Source organism: Mesoplodon mirus (genome assembly GCF_964341445.2).
Source record: "Mesoplodon mirus genome assembly, chromosome: 8".
NCBI lineage: Eukaryota > Metazoa > Chordata > Mammalia > Artiodactyla > Ziphiidae > Mesoplodon > Mesoplodon mirus.
The window spans coordinates 51294488-51315680 of record NC_138984.1 but is presented as its reverse complement, the minus strand read 5'-3'; the positions used below and the strand labels follow the sequence as shown (position 1 = coordinate 51315680).

The window sequence follows — 21193 nt, the reverse complement described above, 5'->3', positions numbered from 1 at the left end:
CCAGTGAAGGCACAAAGCATATTATAACATTCCCCCAAATGCTTATCCTTCTAGCCCTGCTCTACTCAAGAAGTGATATCTATAGAGCTCAGGACATCTCTCTCTGGCCATATGTTTATACCTAATAACTCTTGTCCTTCTACCAGATCACTGATCAAACTCAGATCATTCATATCTTTTGTGAAGATATTGATATTTTCCTTCTTGTAGTAATACTTTACACTAAAAAGTTTCTTTACTTGCCCTTTCCTATGTAAGCTATTTTCCTATTCAAATTCTACCTATCTTTCAATGTCTGGGTTAAAACGTTGCTTTCTCTATAAAGCCATTACTAGCAATTTGAACTTGAAAAAAACTTTCTGCTTCCTAAGAAAACTATAATTAATTGTTAATCATACTCTGTCGGTGGCATATTTCAACTTAAGCTTTTAGATTTTTAAACTGCTATTTAATTTTTCATGTTTTATGCCTTGTCTTCATAGCCAGATTTATAAAATACCCAGAGGATTTGTACTCTTCTACAGATTATATGATACTACTGTCAATATTTTATCTCCTGCATCCTATGGTCTAGGCTGTAGTCTTAGAACCCTCACTGTTGACCTGCTCTTAATAATCTCTGCAAACCTCCTAGATTCTGGACACTGCCACCCACCTCGCACTTCTGCCCCCTTTTCCCTGTTAAGACTTCTCTGGCTTAGTTTTATGTCCCATTATTTCCTTCCTTGGTATGTTCTGACCTATTATCACTAAAAAATAAGAATCTATTATGCAATAGAAAGGGGTTGAGTGACTGCATGTCACAATCCTGGTTAAGAGCAATGTTACGGGTTGAATTATGTCCCCCCAAATTATAATCCCTAATACCTCAGAATGTAGAGTCTTTATAGAGGTAATCAAGTTAAAATTAGGTCATTAAAGTGGACCCTAATCCAATATGATCAGCGTCCTTATAAAAAGAAGAAATTTGGGCTTCCCTGGTAGCGCGGTGGTTGAGAGTCTGCCTGCCAATGCAGGGGACACGGGTTCGTGCCCCGGTCTGGGAAGGTCCCACATGCCATGGAGCAGCTAGGCCCATGGGCCATGGCCGCTGAGCCTGCACGTCCGGAGCCTGTGCTCCGCAACGGGAGAGGCCACAACAGTGAGAGGCCCGCGTACCGCAAAAAAAAAAGAAAAAAAAGAAATTTGGATACAGAGATAAACAAAGGAAGACTATGTGAAGAGAGATAGCAATGTCATTACAGTGTTGCATTTATAAGCTAAGTAAAATTTAAAAATCTCACAGAGGGATATATCAATTCTATATCTCTAATGCTCACTCAAATGCTTTATATTCTGCTGTATGATTGCACTGGACAAAGGTAAAATTCTCAAGTAAATTTTTCAAATGAGTAAGTTTAAGAATCCTGGAAGTATTTAATAAGGGTAAATTTGAAATGCATCTAAATCTCTAAAATTCTCTGAACCTAAATGTTGGTTTAGGCACTCCCACAAACTAAGAGTAAGAGACTGAAAGCAGTTCAAACTTTGTGACAATGACTTTTAAAATGTTTGATGTGTATATCCTTTGGCAGAGTAATTCCACTTCTATTTTCATTCCTTTTATAAGCACTGCTTATGTATTGTTTCAGAGCATTTTTTAAAACAAGAAAATGTTAATTTCTAAACTTTATTTTTAATTGGAAGAAAATAACCTATAATATATACACATTAAACATTTTGGGATGGTGGTATCTCAAGTATTCTTTCCTTGATCTCCCACTAACCAGCTCTGCAATCTCAGGCAAGTTACTTAAAACTGTGGCTTAATTTATAAAATCTTAAGTTCTAAAAATATGCTGTTGTAGAACACAGAGCAAGAGACAGAAAAGTGCCTATATATTTTGACACTGGAAGGAAAGAACCTAACAAAAGCAAAAGCACCTCAGGGAACTAAGCAGACTGCCAGAAAACTATGCTCTTTCTATGAGTGCTTCCTGAGACTGTATTCATCTAAAAATCTCTTCCTCAAACACATGGTGCTTATATTTTCACTTTTAATTAAAACACTTTAAAAATCTTTTATGTTGCAGAACAGTATACAGTATAACCTCATTTATAGGTTTGAACACCTAAAAGGATACTGCATAGGCCAATTATTAAAAGTTAATATTTCTGGGGAATGAAACTGGGAAAAGTGCAAATTTTCCTTTTCTACTTTACCTCTGGATACTTTTGACTTTTATAATGAGAACATATTATTATTATTTTTAAATATACAGTTATTGAAAATACCATGCCACAGTTTCCCCATAATTACCAGAAATATTTAAGGGGCAATTAAATGCTATCATTAAATTTACAGTACATACAAAAATTTCAGGCTCAAATTTTAAAAAGTCCTTAAAAACTATGTGATGGTTATATATTGAATAAAAACTTTTAAAGTCTAAAATCATTTATTTCTGCATTTCAGAAAAATGAAGCTTTTAGCACTAGATCAGGGGATGGTAAACTATGGTCTGTGAGCCAGCTGCCTGCTTTTATAAACAGTTTTATTGAAACACAACTATGCCCATTTGTTTACATATTAAATAAAGCTGCTCTCACACTACAATGGCAGAGTAGTTATAACAAAGACTACGTGGCCCAAAAACCTAGTTATGTAAAAATTATGATACTGTATTCAAAACTTTTATATTGGTATAAGTGAGAAATGTACTTATCCAGATTTAACAACTAATACAAATTGTGTCTTCTATATATACAACTCAATAGCAAAAAGACAAACAAATCAATTAAAAAAGTGCAGAGGATCTGAATAGATCTTTTCCCAAAGAAGACATACAGATGGCCAACAAGTACATAAAAAGATGCTCAACATTACTAATCATCAACTCACACCTGTTACAATGGCTATTCTCCAAAAGACAATAAATAACAAGCGTTGGTGAGGATGTGGAGAAAAGGAAATCCCTGTGCATCACTGGTGGGAATGGAAATGGGTGCAGCCATTATGGAAAACAGTATGGAGGTTCCTGAAAAAATTGAAAATAGAACTAACATATGATCTAGCAATTCCATGTCTGGGTATTTACTTGAAGAAAATGAGAACACTAATGCAGAAAGATATCTACACCCCTTTGTTCACTGAAGCATCATTTACAATATCCACAACATGGAAACAACCTAAGTGTCCACTGATGGATGAATGGATAAAAAAAGTTGTGGGACACACACACACACACACACACACACACACACACACACACACACAGGAATATTATTCAGCCATGAAAAAGGCAGGAAATCCTGCTATTTGTGACAACATGGATGGACCTTGAAGGCATTGTGCTAAGTGAAAGAAGTCAGACAGAGAAAGACAAATACCATATGATCTCACTTATATGTGGAATCTAAAATAACAAAAAACAAAACAAAATGAACAAAAGAAAAAACCAAACTTGCAGATACAGACAACAGATTGGTGGTTGCCAGAGGCAGGGAGTCAGGGTTAGGTGAAATGGGTGAAGGTAGTCAAAAGATATAAACCTCCAGTTACAAAATAAGTAAGTCCTGGGTATGTAACGTACAGGATGGTGGCTATAGTTAGTAACACCGTATTATATATTTGAAAGTTGCTATGAGAGTAAATCCTAAAAGTTCTCACTCATCACAAGAAAAAATAAACTTTGTAACTGCATGTGGTAATGGATATTAACTAGACTTACTGTGATCATTTCAAAATATACTTATATATTGAATCATTATGTTGTACACCTGAAACTAACAGAACGTTTCATGTTAATTATACCTCGATAAAAAAAAGTTTCTTCCGTGAAGTAAAGACTATGTTAGTTATACAAAAGGAGTCTTTTCGATAGGTATACAATAATGAATACTTTTTTCATATTAAGTTATGTTTTCATGTTAACTAAGGTATTCAATAACAGAATGACAATGAAAATTATTCTTACCTGTAATCTAAACCAATCTAATCTCATTCCTCTGAAATCAAATACTTCCCCATCTTCAACTACAATAGAAAAAAGATTACAAAGCAAATTAATGTAATTAATTTGTAATTAATATAATTTGTAATAATGTAATTATACAAACCTATAATCACATTTTAAAATTTAAGAGCTAAGACAATTCCACTTCTGGACATATATACAAAAGAATAAAGCAGGGTCTTGAAGATATATGTACACTAATGTTTACAGCAGCATTATTCACAACAGTCAAAAGGTGGAAGTACCAAAAAGTCCATCAACAGGGGCTTCCCTGGTGGCGCAGTGGTTGAGAATCTGCCTGCTAATGCAGGGGACATGGGTTCGCGCCCTGGTCTGGGAGGATCCCACATGCTGCGGAGCAACTAGGTCCGTAAACCACAACTGCTGAGCCTGCGCTCCGCAACGAGAAAGGCCGCAATAGTGAGAGGCCCGTGCACCGCGATGAGGAGTGGCCCCCGCTTGCCACAACTAGAGAAAGCCCTCGCACAGAAACGAAGACCCAACACAGCAAAAATAAATAAATTAATAAACTCCTACCCCCAACATCTTAAAAAAAAAAAGTCCATCAACAGATGAATGGATAAACAAAATGTGATATAAACACACAATGGCACATTATATAGCCTTAAAAAGGGAACAAATTCTGCCACATACTGCAACATGGATCAAATGTTGAGGACATTATGCTAAGTAAAATAAGTTAGTGAAAAAAAAGACAAATACTGTACAATTCAGTTATGTGAAGTATCTAGAATAGTCGAATTCATAGAAACATAAAGTAGAACAGTGGATCCAGGGGCTGGAGGGAAAGGAAAATGGGGAATTGTTATTTTTTAGAGTTTTAGTTTTGCAAGATGAAAGGTTCTGAATATTTATTGCACAACTATGTGAGTATACTTAACACTACTGAACACTTAAAAATGATAAGGTAGTAAATTTCATATTATGTTTATTTTACAATTTAAAAATAAAAATAATTTAATAGGTAAGAGTGAAATAATTCTCATATCCTATAAAGATGATGATAAAGGAGGCAGTTATGCTAAGAGAAGTGTAAAGTACAGACTTCTCTCCTAAACCCTGTGACTCTCATTTTGCTTACATGTCAATTTAAAGGACCTAAAATAGAGCATGAGGAATCCTGTGAATAGAAACACTGGATAGCACGCTGAAGTTCCACAAAATAACTTTATATAAACCAAACACAACCAGGCAAGGTTACAGTAGATTCATTACTTAAGTGTGATAACTATAAAGGTTAATAAAACTAAATAAATTTATTACTCAGAAATTTTCAAGGTTTCTGATACCTTTTACTTAAAGATTATAAAACTAAAACATCATATCAGTCTACTGGAATAGAGTATTCAACTAATGGAGAGGCAGTCTATTATACGACATCAACTTTTGAGATGGACAGACCTGAACTTAAGATCCTACTGTAGTATTTAACATCTGTTAGAGTGTGGGCAAACCATGTTAAATAATTGAGAGGTTAACCCTCAAACCTTAAGTTTCCAAATCTGTCAAATAAAAGTAATAACAGCTTTTTAACACTGATGAGGATTAAATAGGATAATACATATAAAGCACCTGCCCAGATTAACCATTTTATTAATGGTATCCATTATTGTCATAGGTAATGCTTGGACCAAATATGCACCTTGTTACGATGTGGGGTGCTCATTTTTCTTTATTTTTTTTATATTACAAAATGCTTTCTTCCCCCTGCTGAATAATAAGAAATGTTAAGCTATACTTCTTATGATTTTTATAATCATCACACATCCATTTTGGAAACCTCTGCTTCAGAATGAACAAAGTTAAAACAAAAGAGAACAGGTTAAATATGCCCCAAAATAAGATAAGTAATTCTGTAAAAACTAACTGCTAAATCCTCTCCTTAATAATCTAATTTGAAACCTGATTACAAGAAAATATGTTTTTATTTAAAAGACTTATTACCTTGTTTTACACTTAGAGAAGTCATAGTGTTCACAAAAGAGGACATGATGATCGATTCATCTTCGGGGCAAACAGAAAGATTCTGAAAATCAAAAAATAATGATAAAAACATCTAGCTGGGAAAAAAACTCATAGGTCCATCAACTGGTAGATGGATAAACAAACTGGCATATCCATAGTATGGAATATTTTTCTGCAATAAACATTCCTTTCTGGAATGGAAGGTTGATACACACAATAACATGGATGAATCTCAAAAACATTATGCTAATTGAAAGAAATGAAAAAAAAGAAATTATATCATGACAATTTCATTTATAGGAAAAACTTCTTTAAAAGGCAAAAGGTGACAAAAAGCAGACAAGGGGTTGCTGGGGGTCTAGAGAGGGAATCAACTACAAAGGTGCAGAAGAAAACTTTTAGTGTTGGAAATGCTCTACATCTTGACTGGTGATGTTACACGAATGTATACAGTTGCCCAAATTCAAACAGTACACTAAAAATGGATGCTTTTCATCATATATAAACAACAAAATTACGGCCAAAAAAATCCCTCTCAAACTGGCTAAAAAAAGTGAATATTTGATAACTGCATGTAAAGTAGATGCTAAATGATTAACTTTTTAAAAAGTGGATGCTTAGCTCACAAAAAACATAAATAATTTTCAAAACATTAAGACTTATACAACAATGTAAATGTACACAATGTCCTATACTGTACACTTAAAAACGGTTAAAATGGTAACTTTTATGTTATGTATATTTTACCACAATTTAAAAAAATTTAATACCTATTACAATGAACTATTTTAACAGGTTAATCTTAGTTCTAAATTTAAATCCTAACAAATGGTTAAAAACACTATGCATATACTTTACAACAGAAGTGGGTGGTAAAAAGCTCAGACATTTGAGTTAAGACTTGAATTCAAGTAGTGGCTCTACTACTCATGAACTGTGCAATACTGATCAAGTTACATAAGGTCTTTTTTCTTCACTAAACCTACCGTCACAAAGTTGTTGTACAGAAGTAATATACTATCAATAAATTTGCCAATTATTAATATTAGTATTATTATTGCTGCTGCTACTACTATTACTATAATCCCAGAAAAAATAAAAAATTTTCTCAGTATTGTTAAAATCCAATTTATATAAAAGACACCAAAAGACATGGAGTGACTTAAAAATTCTAACACTTTAACATAAATTGGTAAAATTTATTAATAAATATCTAACTAGTCATAGTAAGTTTCAAAATGCCATGAAACCAGGAGTCTGGTTTACTTTTTTAGATTGTGATAGCACAGTAGCCTTTGGTTTATCTGGTAAGTAATAACTATTCAAAAAAAAAAAACTGCAGCAAAGCAATAACACTAAGGATAAAATCAGCTTTTCTATTCCCCCTTTTAATAGACATTATTAAAGGAAGCATATGAGCTCCATCTAGTGGATAAAAGAAATAAACTAGTTTAGGATAGTAAACTATAAGCTGTATATAATCCAGGGTAAACAATTACATGAACAATTTTTTTTATTTGCATTTTTAGGTAGGTTTGAAAGAAAATTCGGATTTCAAAGTATGGTTATTTATGTGGAAAACGAGTAGTTTTAGAGTAGTCTTAATATAAGGAGAATTCGTGCTGCTCTTCCTCTGTACCGTATGTTAGCTTATAGTAGTTTATAGACATCTGTGATTTTTTAAAATGAAAACACTGAAATATTATTTTCCTTACACTCAATTTATTTGGAATAAAAATAAAAAGAAATCTATATTAAGATTAAAAAGATTGAATCAAGAAATTACGGAAAGCAAAAAAATGAAAAACAGCTAAGACCAAAAATCAATAGAGGAAAATCCAAATTGAAAATAAAATTAGGACATTTTATTAAACTACGACATCTAGACGAATTTTTTTTTACTGGCCATTCCCTAACACACTATGCAAAAAGATTTATCTTCTGTTTTCCTCTAATACTTAATTATCAATTATAATGTCTCCATCAACTCTTCTTTATCTCCATAGCCACTGCCCAAGTTCAGGCTCTCAATAGCTCTCACTTAGCCTACTACAGTAATTTTTCTTCTGATCTCTCTGCATCCTCACTTGGCCCCCAGCAATCTATCGCCAACACTGAGTCAGGGTGATCTTCCTAAGTATTAAATCTGATTTATGACTAACCTCCTCTTTTACAAGACCCTCTATAATTTGGTTACTGTGCCCCTCCACCCCCAAGATAAAGAATTATTCCCTGCATGTGTTCACTATAAGCTTTACACACACGTAAGCATAATGCCCATCACATTGGACTACAACAAAATGTTTTTGCCCCTCTAGATGATGATCCCCTTGACAAAATATGACCATGACTTATTTACATTTGTATCTTCACCACTTGGCAAAAGATTACTTTTGTAAATGTTTACTGAGCAAACGAATCAGTTATTAGAGAGGAGGGAAATAAGGAACAAAAGGGAGATTATGACATAATTTTTTACCTGCACAAGTTCATTGAGGACAACAGCATCAAAGCCAGAAAGGTACTGCACGTAATACCTCTGCATCACAGGTCCGTATTTCCTTACATGTGCTCTAAGCTCTTCCATGTAAAATATTAATTCAGCAATGTGCCTTTTTTAAAAAATTCAAGAAAAATATTTCAAAAATTAAATTCACTGTTATCAAGGAAAATATGAAATGCCTTTGATATTGCTACATTAAGTTTTTTCCTTAGAAAGAGCATTGTTAAATATTTAATGTCAACTAATTTTTTATATTATTTCATATAAATAAAGAAATCATGGAAAGCAAAAAAAAAGCTAAGAATAAAAGACTGATAAAGGAAAATACAAAATAAAAAGAGGACACCTCATAAATACATCATTAAAAAATCATAAATGAAAGAAGATTACAGTATTAGGGAGAAGTAAGATTTTTCTGTATGCTCTTATTTCTCGGATTCATTTATCTAACTTGTATTGAGGGACCATGGACTAAAATGAGAGAAGGATATTACAGATGACACAGTTGCAACTCCATTAGGATTCTTATTCAAATTTTTGTGTAGTACATAATTTTGAAACATGAATTCCATAAGAAATACTATACTATAGCAAGAAAACAAACAAGACTTCTATGACCACCTAGAGTACTAAAGAGAAAACATTTAAAGCCCTAATTCAAAGCTAAAGTTGACTTTGCATTGTAATTCATATCACCTAACGATATAAATATTCCCTCCATTACGATAAATATGAAAAGCCTTAAAAAAGTTTTTAAAAATGTTACTTTAGTCCCCGAATTCCATAGCCCATAAATCAAAATATACAAAAAATATACTTTTTAAAATGTTGCTAACTTACTTATCTATAAAGTCATCTGCACTCTTCTTTGGCATGTTATCTGCATGACGAAGTAGCCAGATAATTTCATCACGGGCAAAGGATAATGCCATAAAAACAAAAAGTGCCTGATAGATATTAAAAAAATAATAATAACATTATTTACTCTCATGCAAAGATTAAAAACAAAATGTATTCATAATCTTTCTCCAAGTGAAAAGTCATTAGCAAAACTGATAATACCAACTTTAAAAGACAGAAATGAGAAAATAGAGGAAAACTTCAAAGTATGTATCAGGGAAAGCATGTACCTAAGCAAGATGTGAGGAAAATGCAGGAAGGTATGATTTACGAGTGCCAAGTCAGCAAATCCACTCTCAGCTAAATATAAAATCCTCTTATGTAGTCCCTGACTCAAAGTTTAGTAATATTTCACAGAGAAGAAAAAAAAATTTTAATTTTAATATGACACACTTATTGTAGTTGAAATAAGAATTAAATCAATTACCTTGGGACCTAGCAAGCCAGGTTGATCAGAGAGGACAGTAGCCAATTCTTTCAGTGCAGACCTTAAAAACTTGCGTCTTTCTCTGTGCATTGAACCACTACAGGGAAAGACACCCACCATTACAGTTTATCTGTTTCTAGTAAACTGATTATTGGCAATTAAATAACATCATTTCAGGGTCAAATTCCAAAGTGTTCTTAGGAAACAGAAGCCCTTACAAATATCTTCTATGTGTTTGTCATTAAGTGACTTTCCAATCTCATCTTTATCCCTGCCTTTCTTGTGCTGCTTTTTAAACTATGCTTATTTTCTTCTCTCTAGCTATCAAAATCCTACCCAAACTTCAAGACCAATCCTTCAAGAAGTATTTCCCAATATACAGATGTCTATTTCTGAATAATTTCTGCCAGTTTAGTACCATATAGACTAGCACTCTATAAACTAGACTGTGAAATCCTCAAAAGTAAGCACTGTTCTATTGTATACACTTGTCACCCCCACATAGAATCAATAAATATAACTTAATAAATATCTGATACTCTATATCCTCCTTTATTAAGTATATTCCTATTAAATATATAAAACTGACTAAATAAAAGCTATATTCAATTAAGGTACTGGGATGAAATCTATTTGGTGTTACTGTTCAAAAACAGAAAGATGAGGAAAGGATAATCATAAATATTCATGTACTAGGTATCTTAAAAATAAAATACAAATTAGAAAAATTTATTCTCACACATTAACAAGGAAAAAAAATCACAGAATATTCTAAAAATTCCAATTCCTCATACTATTCAAAATATACACCATTCCAAAAAAGTTTTAAAATTTAGATAGTTGCAAATAATAAATGGCCACACACACACCACACACACCATATGCCAAAAAACTAAGTATTGATAGAAGAAATATGCAACACCAGAAATTAAGCTGTGACACAATAGATTAATTTTAGAAGATACATTAAAACCCAATCTTTGCCTATGTGACCTGAGGTTCCACCTCTCTAAGTTTCAGCCTCTCATCTATAAAGCAGGGATGATGACACCTGACTCAAAAAATACATCTTTCATGATGCCTAATATACAGTACCTTTTCAATGTCAGTATAATTCTAATGACAAGCTCTCTTTTAACTGACAATAATAAACTCATCTGGTGTAATATCTAAGAAGAAAGTGGGCAAATGTTTTGATTATTTTACTACACAGGGTCGCTGCAAGGAATATCAACATCGAGAGAAAATATGGAGTACTATGGCACGTGTTAATGAAGGATAAGAATTACTACTCCTTACTATTTATAACTTTTATATAATAAATAAAGGGAATAAAAATGCCTTACTTTGAAAAAATCTTTATAAAAGATAGCTGAGACACCATATATCTGCCTAGGGTCTAACACATGAATAAGTCATAATCATATGTATTTCTGTATGTCAGGAAAGAAAGTCTAACACATTCCAAAGTATGTTATTTGTACTAGAGAATGATTTTATAATAATATAAGCACTTTATTCAAGTGAAAAAATGCACGGGAAATAATATACTACAGTTAGCAATGAATAAAGATGATTTAAATTCCCAATATCCATTTTAGAGCCTAAACCTAAATTCTAAAACTTCCTGTGGTTTTATATTTTTACCTGTGACAATGGTGCTAATCTTTTCTCTGCCTTATAGAAATACTGATGGATCAGATAATGTTATCTCTACATTACCTAGACTTACTGGAGAAACTATTCTATACAAGTATATCATACATAACAATTAAATGAAATATCAAGTTATTCATGAGAAAACTGAAAAGTTGTTCAAACATCTTAAATACACTAATTTCTAATTTATCTATATATTTACTAATAAAATATATTTACTAAAATTTGGGAAAGATATGGGATTAACATACTTTGAAAAGTAAATATTATTTGGGAGAGTGTAAAGATATGTCAATTTTCATGACGTATCATAAAAATCATCATAACTTGCAAAGTATTGGCACCAAAGCATAGTGGCAATAAGAGAACTGAATGATACCAAAATAAAGTCCTCTGTATGGTATTCCTTAGAGCATTTTTAAAAACAATTCAAAAATATTTAAAATCTGTCTGCATTAGCACCAATACAGAGATGTTGTTGTTAATACACTGTACTCTGGTACAGATACAGAGGTTATAAACTTATTCCTCATTGGTTGAAAGTCCTTCACTTCTACGACCGTATGTTACACACCATTAATCTGCACTCACTTCAACAAAATAATGCTTTAAGAATTCTTGATTAAAAGTTCCACAGGTAAGTTAGAACTACTTACGCATGTGACACAGCTGCCTCTTTGCATTCTCTTATATCATTAATACGCTTATTATAGCTAAGAGCAAAAAAAAAAAAAGGAAATATGTTAATCTTAATTTGGTCAATAGCAGTAAAAATAAGTTAGTCAAATACTGGTCAATTAAAAATGTCTTATTATCAACAAGAAAAACTGGCCTTCCAACTGGAAATACACGGAAGAAGTCTATCCACTTCCCTTTCTAGCACCTTAAGTATCCAATCAACTCTTCCTAGAAAAATAAATCTCATATTATATTAAAATCCAGTAATAAAATTAAAGTTTACCATGCAGATTTTTATTTTATTAAATACACTTCCTTAAACCCCAAATAGAGACATTAAAATTATACTTCTAATATAATTAGCAGTGATTTCCAAAAATTGGAAGTACTGACAAAGCTATTATTTCTGGCTTTTTATCACTTTTGACTTTTTATGCTATCTCGTAAGCATAAAAAAATTTCTCAAAGGACATATACTAGTGATCAATACTAGTGACTGTTTGGGAATACAGCTTTTGTGGTGGAGAAAACTGGGGCAGGAAAGCATTTGACTACTTTAAATCATTTTAAGGAACAGAATTATGGGTGATTTTTACTCACCATTTTTAAAAAAACACTTTTTTTTTCAAATTAAAAACATTTAAATAAAAGAAACTGAACACCAACATCAAACAGTTTAAAGGTGCCATCTGAAAAATAAACGCTAATAAATATGTTAATTTCCTTACTACTAAACGCAAAAACTCAAAATTCCTAAAATGTTAAAGAAAAATTATCTTCCTGACAACCTGGCTAAAACCACTTAGACCAAGGACTTCAACTTCTAAATTAAGTACGCTAAGATTTTTGTATTCTTTAGGGAAATGTCCAAAATACACTAATTCTGTAATCACTGACCTGTATAAATAATGAGCTTTTATACTTGTGGTCTGACTTGTAATTACTATAATAATTCACATTTTAAGTTGGATCAATCACTCACGATTTAATAAAAAATTAAAACTTTTCAACTTTAAATACAGAGATTCTTTTTTTTTTTTTAAATAAATTTATTTATTTATTTATGGCTGCGTCAGGTCTTCTTCGTTGCTGCGCGCGGGCTTTCTCTAGTTGCGGTGAGCGGGGGCTGCTCTTCATTGCTGTGCACAGGCTTCTGACTGTGGTGGCTTCTCTTGTTGTGGAGCACAGGCTCTAGGCACGTGGGCTTTAGTAGCTGTGGCTTGTGGACTGTAGAGCACAGGCTTAGTGGTTGTGGCGCATAGGCTTAGTTGCTCTGTGGCATGTGGGATCTTCCCAGACCAGGGCTCTAACCTGTGTCCCCTGCATTGGTAGGCAGATTCTTAACCACTGCACCACCAGGGAAGTCCCTAAACACAGAGATTCTTAAATGGTAAATTTAACAAAAATTTGCGTAACAAGGGAATTCCCGGGCAGTCCAGTGGTTAGGACGCAGGGCTTTCACTGCCGCGAGCCCAGGTTCAATCCCTGGTCAGGGAACTAAGATCTTGCAAGCCATGTGGCATGGACAAAAAAAAAGGCGTAACAAAAAGACAATCGGTTTCATGATGCCATTAAACTTATCTGTACCATATGTACCATATGCTCACTCAATATATGGAGACTGTCTGGTTCTAAATGTTTACATATATTTAAATATAATTCCACAGAAAGGATGTCAGTATGCTATGACATCACGTAAGTTTCAGGATTTTTGAACTGAATCAATCAGAAAATGACAACGCCCACAACGACACAGGATATTTCCAGGTACTCCACCCTATATAATAAAAGGTGAACTAAGAGTTGAAAAATACAGAGGGTACTGTTTCTCATACTATGACTGAGAGATTACCTGCATGAGAATGTCAGAATCACTTATGGTGACAAAATCAAAACAGTGATCACTTGAGAAGGCTAGAGGGAGAGGGATCAGGGGTGGCAGTACTGATCAGAAAGAGGCACAAGAGAATTTTCTGGGGATAACAGAAATATTCCATATCTTCATCTAAGTGGTCACCAAGAGTATTCATATGCAAACTTGTTGAGCCGTACACCTAAAATTTATGCATTCTTCTGTTTGTAAATTTACCTCAGTAAACTACGGGGGGTGGGGGAAGGGCAGATTTCTTTAATCTCTCTAAGATACAGATAAAGGAGATACAGAAGGTTAGAGGTGATGCCCAGGAACCTGGATTTTAATTTGCATCCCAGGGTACTTCACATGCACACTAAAATTTGAGATAGTATAGTGGCTTAAACTGTCAGTACTAGACATAGCTTTATGTTTTAATAACTAATAGATTTTTTAAAATCTCAATTTCTTTAGGACATTACTGAATTGGATATGAAATAAATGTAGGTAAATCTCACTTCTATGAAGCTGACAAACCCAACACAATTATTCAATATTTTCAGGTTTGGGGGACCCCAGGATATTTTAGATGCTCCTAATTTCAAAACATTTTATAACCAAGTCTGAATTCAACAAATGCAGGCATTAAAAATTCCAAGAAAACAAATTTGAGGATCATTTGTGTTACAGGGAATGAATCACTTAGAATACTTCCTTATTATAAGGAAACATGATTTCCTTTTTGCAGTGTCTTGACTTCTGTACTTGTTATAATAATTTAATGAAGTGTTTTTGATTGATTCATATACTTTTCTAAATGCAAGATATTCTAAAATACACTTGTAAAATAGCACTTCTAAAAATTTCAGCTCTTAAAATGTACATTGTCCTTTTAGTAATATTTATGTCTAAAACCATATTACAATATGCAAAACAGTGCATATCTTCTTTCTCCTAGAATGTACATTTTGAAAGGGCAGGAACACTAGATTTTTTAACCTATGACTTACCTGTAAAAAATATCAGGATCATTGCTAAAAACAACTTGGTGTGACTGGTAAGTTGGTATAGGCTATATCTTCTGGTATAATATGATCCTTCTCTATCTCCAAAATTTTAATAGATATTCCAGTCACTACTCTTCTCCAAAAAAGACAAAGAAATTGAAAATGCCATACCCTCGTATGTTTACGAATAAGTCTTCCGCAGCTTTGTGAATGTGGAAAACTTCATCCCGAAAGAGAGAGAGGCAAGAGCTACTTTGAAGAGCTAGCTTCCAAAGGTTCAGTGCTGTTGCATCAGTATTTAGGATCCCATGGCACAAAATAAATCCAACTTTAAACAAATGAAAAAGAAGTGCAAATATAAAAGTATTCCAAAGTTAGATTATTTCAGTTACAGAGTAGCTTTTCAAAAGTAAAGGAACATTAACAAATCACTAAACTGAGGCTTTTAAGTGACAATAATACATATACATACGAGATGCCAGCAATATTTCTCTTTTTCAATTATAATTTTCTGTACTCTGCAAAACCAGTGCTTTGAACCTACACTGATGAAATGGGAAAAAATGTCACTTCTGGGTTGAGAAGGAAGTGGTTTTAAAAAATGAGTAAAAGATACTTTAAGCCAGAGATCAGAAGCTACCAATTTACACATAATACAATAATCATTACAGTTGTTACAAAAACTGAAAAAGAAAGCTAATCTACTCTGCTAAATCTCTAGAAGAAATTAAATAGCATCTCACATTTTCATAGCAAATTGTAGTTTTTACTAAATAAGTCCTTTGACATGATTATCCTATAGTGTAGAAAGAACCAGTGGTATCCTTTTCTTATAATTGAAGAAATGAAGGTCAATGACTTGACTAAAGTTATACTAATAAAGTATTAGAGCTAGACTTTGCCTCAAGCAGTTACTGTTAAAGTCCAATATTCTTTCAATATATTACGCTGCTCTCTATCATATGAATTGGAGTATCTTTTACCTTCTGTCATCTAATTTAGAAATCCTACTTAAATGTGTAATGCTGTACATTTGATGTCCTCCCTAGCGCTCTATTCTAGGCCATAAAACCTCATCTTTCATTCCTTCAACATTACTGAGTGCGTATTATAAACTAGGTACCGTACTGGCCAGTTACAAATTCAATCCTATTTTCTGTGAGATTTCCCTCTGATTCTCAATAGTCACTCTCATCTTTAAACTCCTGAATCGTTAACATTTAACTTGCCATTTGTCTTTTATTCTTAGCTCAAACTTCCTTTTAAAGGGTCACTATACAAGCAAGGTAACTCTTAAGCATATATTGAGAAGTCATACATACAGAAGTACATTGAACTTCCTTAAATTTCCTGAAATATATTAAGATGTTTTTCATACAACAGAGCCCCTAAATGCAAGCCTAATTATTTGATCTAGTACGTAACCAAAGACATAGAACATACTGTATGAAAATTTTAAAAATCCTTAAAAGAAGTTTTGTAAAAATTTTTGCCTCGTGTACTGACTTTTTTTTTTTTTTTTTTTAATAAATTTGTTTATTTATTTATTTATTTTTGGCTGCGTTGGGTCTTCATTGTTGTGCACGGGCATTCTCTAGTTGCCGTGAGTGGGGGGGCTACTCTCCATTGCGGTGCGCAGGCTTCTCACTGCAATGGCTTCTCTTATTGCGGAGCATGGACTCTAGGCACACAGGCTTCAGTAGCTGTGGCACGCGGGCTCAGTAGCTGTGGCTCACGGGATCTAGAGAGCAGGCTCAGTAGTTGTGGTGCCCGGGCTTAGTTACTCCATGGCATGTGGGATCTTCCCAGACCAGGGCTCGAACCCATGTCCTCTGCATTAGCAGGCGGATTCTTAACCACTGTGCCACCAGGGAAATCCCATGTACTGACTTTTTATACTCTAATCCCCTTAGTACAATGAAATTTCACTTAGTGCCTTGTACCTCAATGTATACTTAGATTCACAAGATTGCTGTTGATAATAAAATTTCTCTGAGAATATTATCAGTTTCATTATGGGTATATTTTACTTTTTTAAGATATGAGTCACATTATACATTAAGATATATTCATTTGCTTATGCTAAGATCAATAAAAGGTAAATTAATTTAAAATAGCCCAAGATTAGGAAGACAATTTATTAATTGAAGCACACATTAACCTCCTTTCCCCACTAAGGTCTCAATAAAAGGACAGGAAAAAAAAATTGTTTAAGCCATAAAAATATTAGAAAACAAGATAGAAGACCAATACTAGACAAGAAAGTTGGAGAAAATCTTTGAAGAAAGAAAGACTGTACTATCAATTTAAAAAGAGGTCTTTCCCAAGGAGTCCTCTTAGTGTAATTAATAGATTAAGAACTGACCCTGAAAAGAATATCAGGATAAGTTATTGTGTAACTGCATTCAAAAGAGCGGGGTCCTCAACATTCCAGACCCTCAACAATGCTTGGTCCTAGGCTATAATCTAGACAAGTGACTCTGAAACTTCAGCTTTCTAGCAGGATCCCTGGGAAGGCGTATTAAATCACAGGTTGCTGGGATCCATTCAGAGTTTCTCATTCAGTAGGTCTAGGGTAGAGATCAATATTCTGCATATCTAACAAGTTCCTAGGTGATGCTGCTAGCCTTTGAACTAATCTAGAGCAAAGCTCTAAAGAAAGTAGACCATCTTCTATAGAAAGTCCTAGAGTGGGAATTGGTGTCAAAGAGAAGTGCACAGTTTGACCTAATTCTATTAATTCTACTCAAGGCTCAAATAAATGAAAGCAGCAAAATTGAGTAAACATTCCTTACTTTTGGCAATTGTGGTTATCCCAAATCTGTTTGCCTTTTCCATGCCCAGGTATCCTCCCCTTAGGGTAGTCTGCCTTCTGACTCACATCCCTGATCATTACACAAAGTCTGCATTCAGCATTCCCTTTTAAGGTAAAGACTGCGGGGAAACAGTCCTATTTAATGCTAGAGGTCACTCATGCCACCTAACTCTACTAATCACACTAGTTCTTTATCCACACATTCATAAACATAAAACAGTCAAGGATCACTATACTTTTGAGCAAAATCAATACTCTGAAAGTTGTGTTTTTAAATCAACAAAGCACGAAAACCTTAACTACCATTATAAAAGAAAATATAAACATCCAAACCTGATCAATGTAAAAATTATAATTAATAAAAACGGCTAAGGGCAGGGAGTGTGTGCTAAATTCTTCCTCTTTCATACTAACAGTGCTACTCAAACTGCCAGTGCATACTGAGACTAAGTAGAGAACTGAGAGTATTTAGAAACTTTCATTCAGAAAACTTTTCATTGACAGCAATTTATAAGTAGAAACCTAATAACAATCAAATTGTTAGATTAAATTGAATCTAATAATTAAAATGTGGGCTTTTATTTTGTCTTTGCTTATTACTTTATTTCTGATAATTCCAGTAATTCAGTTCCACTGTATTTTATAAAAGTATCAATCTAAAAATCACTAAAAAAGAAAAATTGGTCCTTCACCAGTTTTAGAAACAGTATAATAAAAAGTCATCAAGTAGTACCTAAATGTTAATAAATTAAGAAACAAGAACTATAAGAAATAAAAAGCACAAACTGCTCAAAATTATTCCCCTCTGCCAGTGGACCTGGGGTGGTAGAAAAAATATTATAGCAATTCTCATTTACATTATATCTGTGTGTCTATTTCTCCCATAGTTTGTGAACTTCCTAGGAGTGCAAACAAGTAATTTTATCTCCCATGCAAACATGAGTCATCTATTACATATACTAAAGTAAATTAAGACCAAAAACCATAACTGAATAAATGCAATATGAAGAAAATCATTAAAAATAAAATAAAAATTTAGTTTGGATGGCTGTGTTGAAAGGAAATATAATGTAGACCATCAGCCTTGGACTTAGTGTGGGTTCTCTGTCTTTGTCACTTACTAGCTGTGTGGACTAAACTTTAGATTCCTCATCTATAAAATAGACCATCTACCCTAACAGGGTGAGTATAAGGATTGAATGAGGTAATGTACATAGAAGGCTTAGCACAGTGCTTGGCACAAAAGTAATACATGTTACCTGTTATTTTTCTCTAAAACTTAAACCTGAGGGGTAATCAAAAACTAACCAATTTTACTTACAGATAATCCATTTTTCCATGGCATCCAAAGAGAGATATTCGCAAGGCATCTTAAAAAGAGAAAATATAAATTTGTGGCTTAAAGAAATTCTTTAAAAAATATTCTGTATTGAGTCACTCCTCCTTCTCTTCCTCCTGAGAAGTCTGACTACTCAACTCTTGGTTCAAATACCACCATAACATATTTGAAAAGTTGGACGAAAGTTTTATAACCTATATTTACACTTGCAGTCCATAAAGGACAATGAAAGCTGTGCCTCTTTCACATTTACACACCCTGAAACTTCTCTTTAAAAAATACTGTTGCTAAATTGTTTTCAATCTGATAAATGACTACTTCCAAATTTCCCAAGTCTATTGCAGAGTTTCCAGTATTCCAAAGGATAAAATTTTAGTCAAGAAAAGATTTATGTACCTCGATGTTCACTGTCTCACTCAAATCAGTAATTATGTGTGTATATTCTCCATATGCATAACATCTATGTTCATATACACAGAAAAAAGCTTGAAAAGAAATGTAACAGAATACAACAGCGATTTTCTCTAGTTGGTGAGATTTGGGATGATTTTTGTTTTCTTCTTTATAATTTTCTGAATCTTCCAAATTTTCTACCATAATAAGGCAAAGCAAATTTTTAAACCTTAAAAGAAAATACTCGTACTACTAATTTTGCTAACTTAGCATCAGAATCTAGAAATACAAAAACTAAATGGTATGATTTAAATACTAAGCATTTTACAATAAATAAACTTCACTGACAGGCTAATACTAATTAGAAGAAAAACTGCAATAGCACTGCTTAACTGATTTTTAAAAAATCAACTTTACTATTTTCATTCAAAAAAGAAAATACAGAACCATACAGTATCAGACTGTGCAGGGTTAAGCATTGTACTGGGTGCACTGATGAGACTCAATAATTGAGCATTTCTCCACTGGTCAGCTGAAAGATTCCTTCGTGGATACACCATCTGAAGAGAAATCAGTGCATCTGAAAGAGACTAATTAAATAGAAAAAAAAGAAAGTTGAGGAATAAAATCGTTTTTTTTTTCAATTTCCATTTAAATTCCAGCCACAACTGCTGTGTGTTTCTAACTGTATCATCGTAAAACAACAAGAGCGTAATTACAACTATGCTCCATATAATATTTGAGGTGGGTTCCAGTTATCCTCCTCTAGATTTTTTTTTTTTAACTTCATGAAGCTACATAGATTCTGCATTCCTCAGCAAAAGCTTAGCTCAAGAAATCATGTTACTTTCTTAAGGTGAAAATGTTTGGCAACCTTGAGATCTTTATTTCAAAAAGGGTAGAGAGTCTAGGGTAATCATTTTGTGCATCACTTTCTACTCAATAGCTCTCACTGAAAGAAAAAGACATTAAGGTTACATGACCAAGTGTTAATAGAGCTCAACATGTTTCATATTTCTTCAAAGAATGCCTTCTAAAAATAACACACTGTAAAAAATTTAAAAATATAAAAATAAAAAAATAAAACAAACAAACAAAAAATAACACACTGTACTTTATCTTAATAAATTACTTAACTTCTATTTGCCATTTGGTCTATTAATTATAGCTTTATCATCTAGGTATTTAATTTTTCATCTCATCTGATTCTTGCTTGCTTTTAACTATTCTTTGCTATTCACCCCTCCTTCCTAAAGATTCTGTAAGAGTGGTTCTTTAATCTGGCTGCACATAAATTGCCAGGGAAGTCTGTTCAGAAAAAGAGAGTCCAGGGCTCTGCCTGAACCAGAACCTCTGGGAGTAAAGCCCAGGAATCTGTTCTTATCACACTCCACCAAGTGATTCAGAATAGCTTTTTAAATTAAATTAACTGAATTTTAACAAATCCTAGCAAATACATGATGGTCTTTCTATCAAAACCTTGAGATATCACAGAACATCGGAAAAATCAAGATTAGGAAAAACTGGTCTAATCCAAATGGACAATTCTCAAGTAATTATTAATTGTCTAATATATGCTAATGGCTATGGAGAACTTAAATAGAGATCCAACAGCCTTTAAAAGAAATTTTCATCAACT

The 21193-nt window shown here is 33.1% G+C and overlaps 1 protein-coding gene across 2 annotated transcripts in view; it reads right to left on the bottom strand.

The window, feature by feature from the left end:
• The window catches only part of NCKAP1 (NCK associated protein 1), a 98579-nt gene that overhangs the window by 39266 nt on the left and 38120 nt on the right, over positions 1 to 21193 (bottom strand). For both annotated transcript variants that reach the window (XM_082629844.1, XM_082629845.1), the window contains exons 7-15: positions 20007 to 20144; positions 19144 to 19192; positions 15179 to 15335; positions 12127 to 12183; positions 9812 to 9908; positions 9325 to 9431; positions 8461 to 8593; positions 5961 to 6042; positions 3957 to 4015 (exon numbers count right to left, since the gene is read on the bottom strand). In XM_082629844.1, the coding sequence (XP_082485970.1) occupies positions 3957 to 4015; positions 5961 to 6042; positions 8461 to 8593; positions 9325 to 9431; positions 9812 to 9908; positions 12127 to 12183; positions 15179 to 15335; positions 19144 to 19192; positions 20007 to 20144 (879 nt within the window). The remainder of the gene's footprint in view (positions 1 to 3956; positions 4016 to 5960; positions 6043 to 8460; positions 8594 to 9324; positions 9432 to 9811; positions 9909 to 12126; positions 12184 to 15178; positions 15336 to 19143; positions 19193 to 20006; positions 20145 to 21193) is intronic.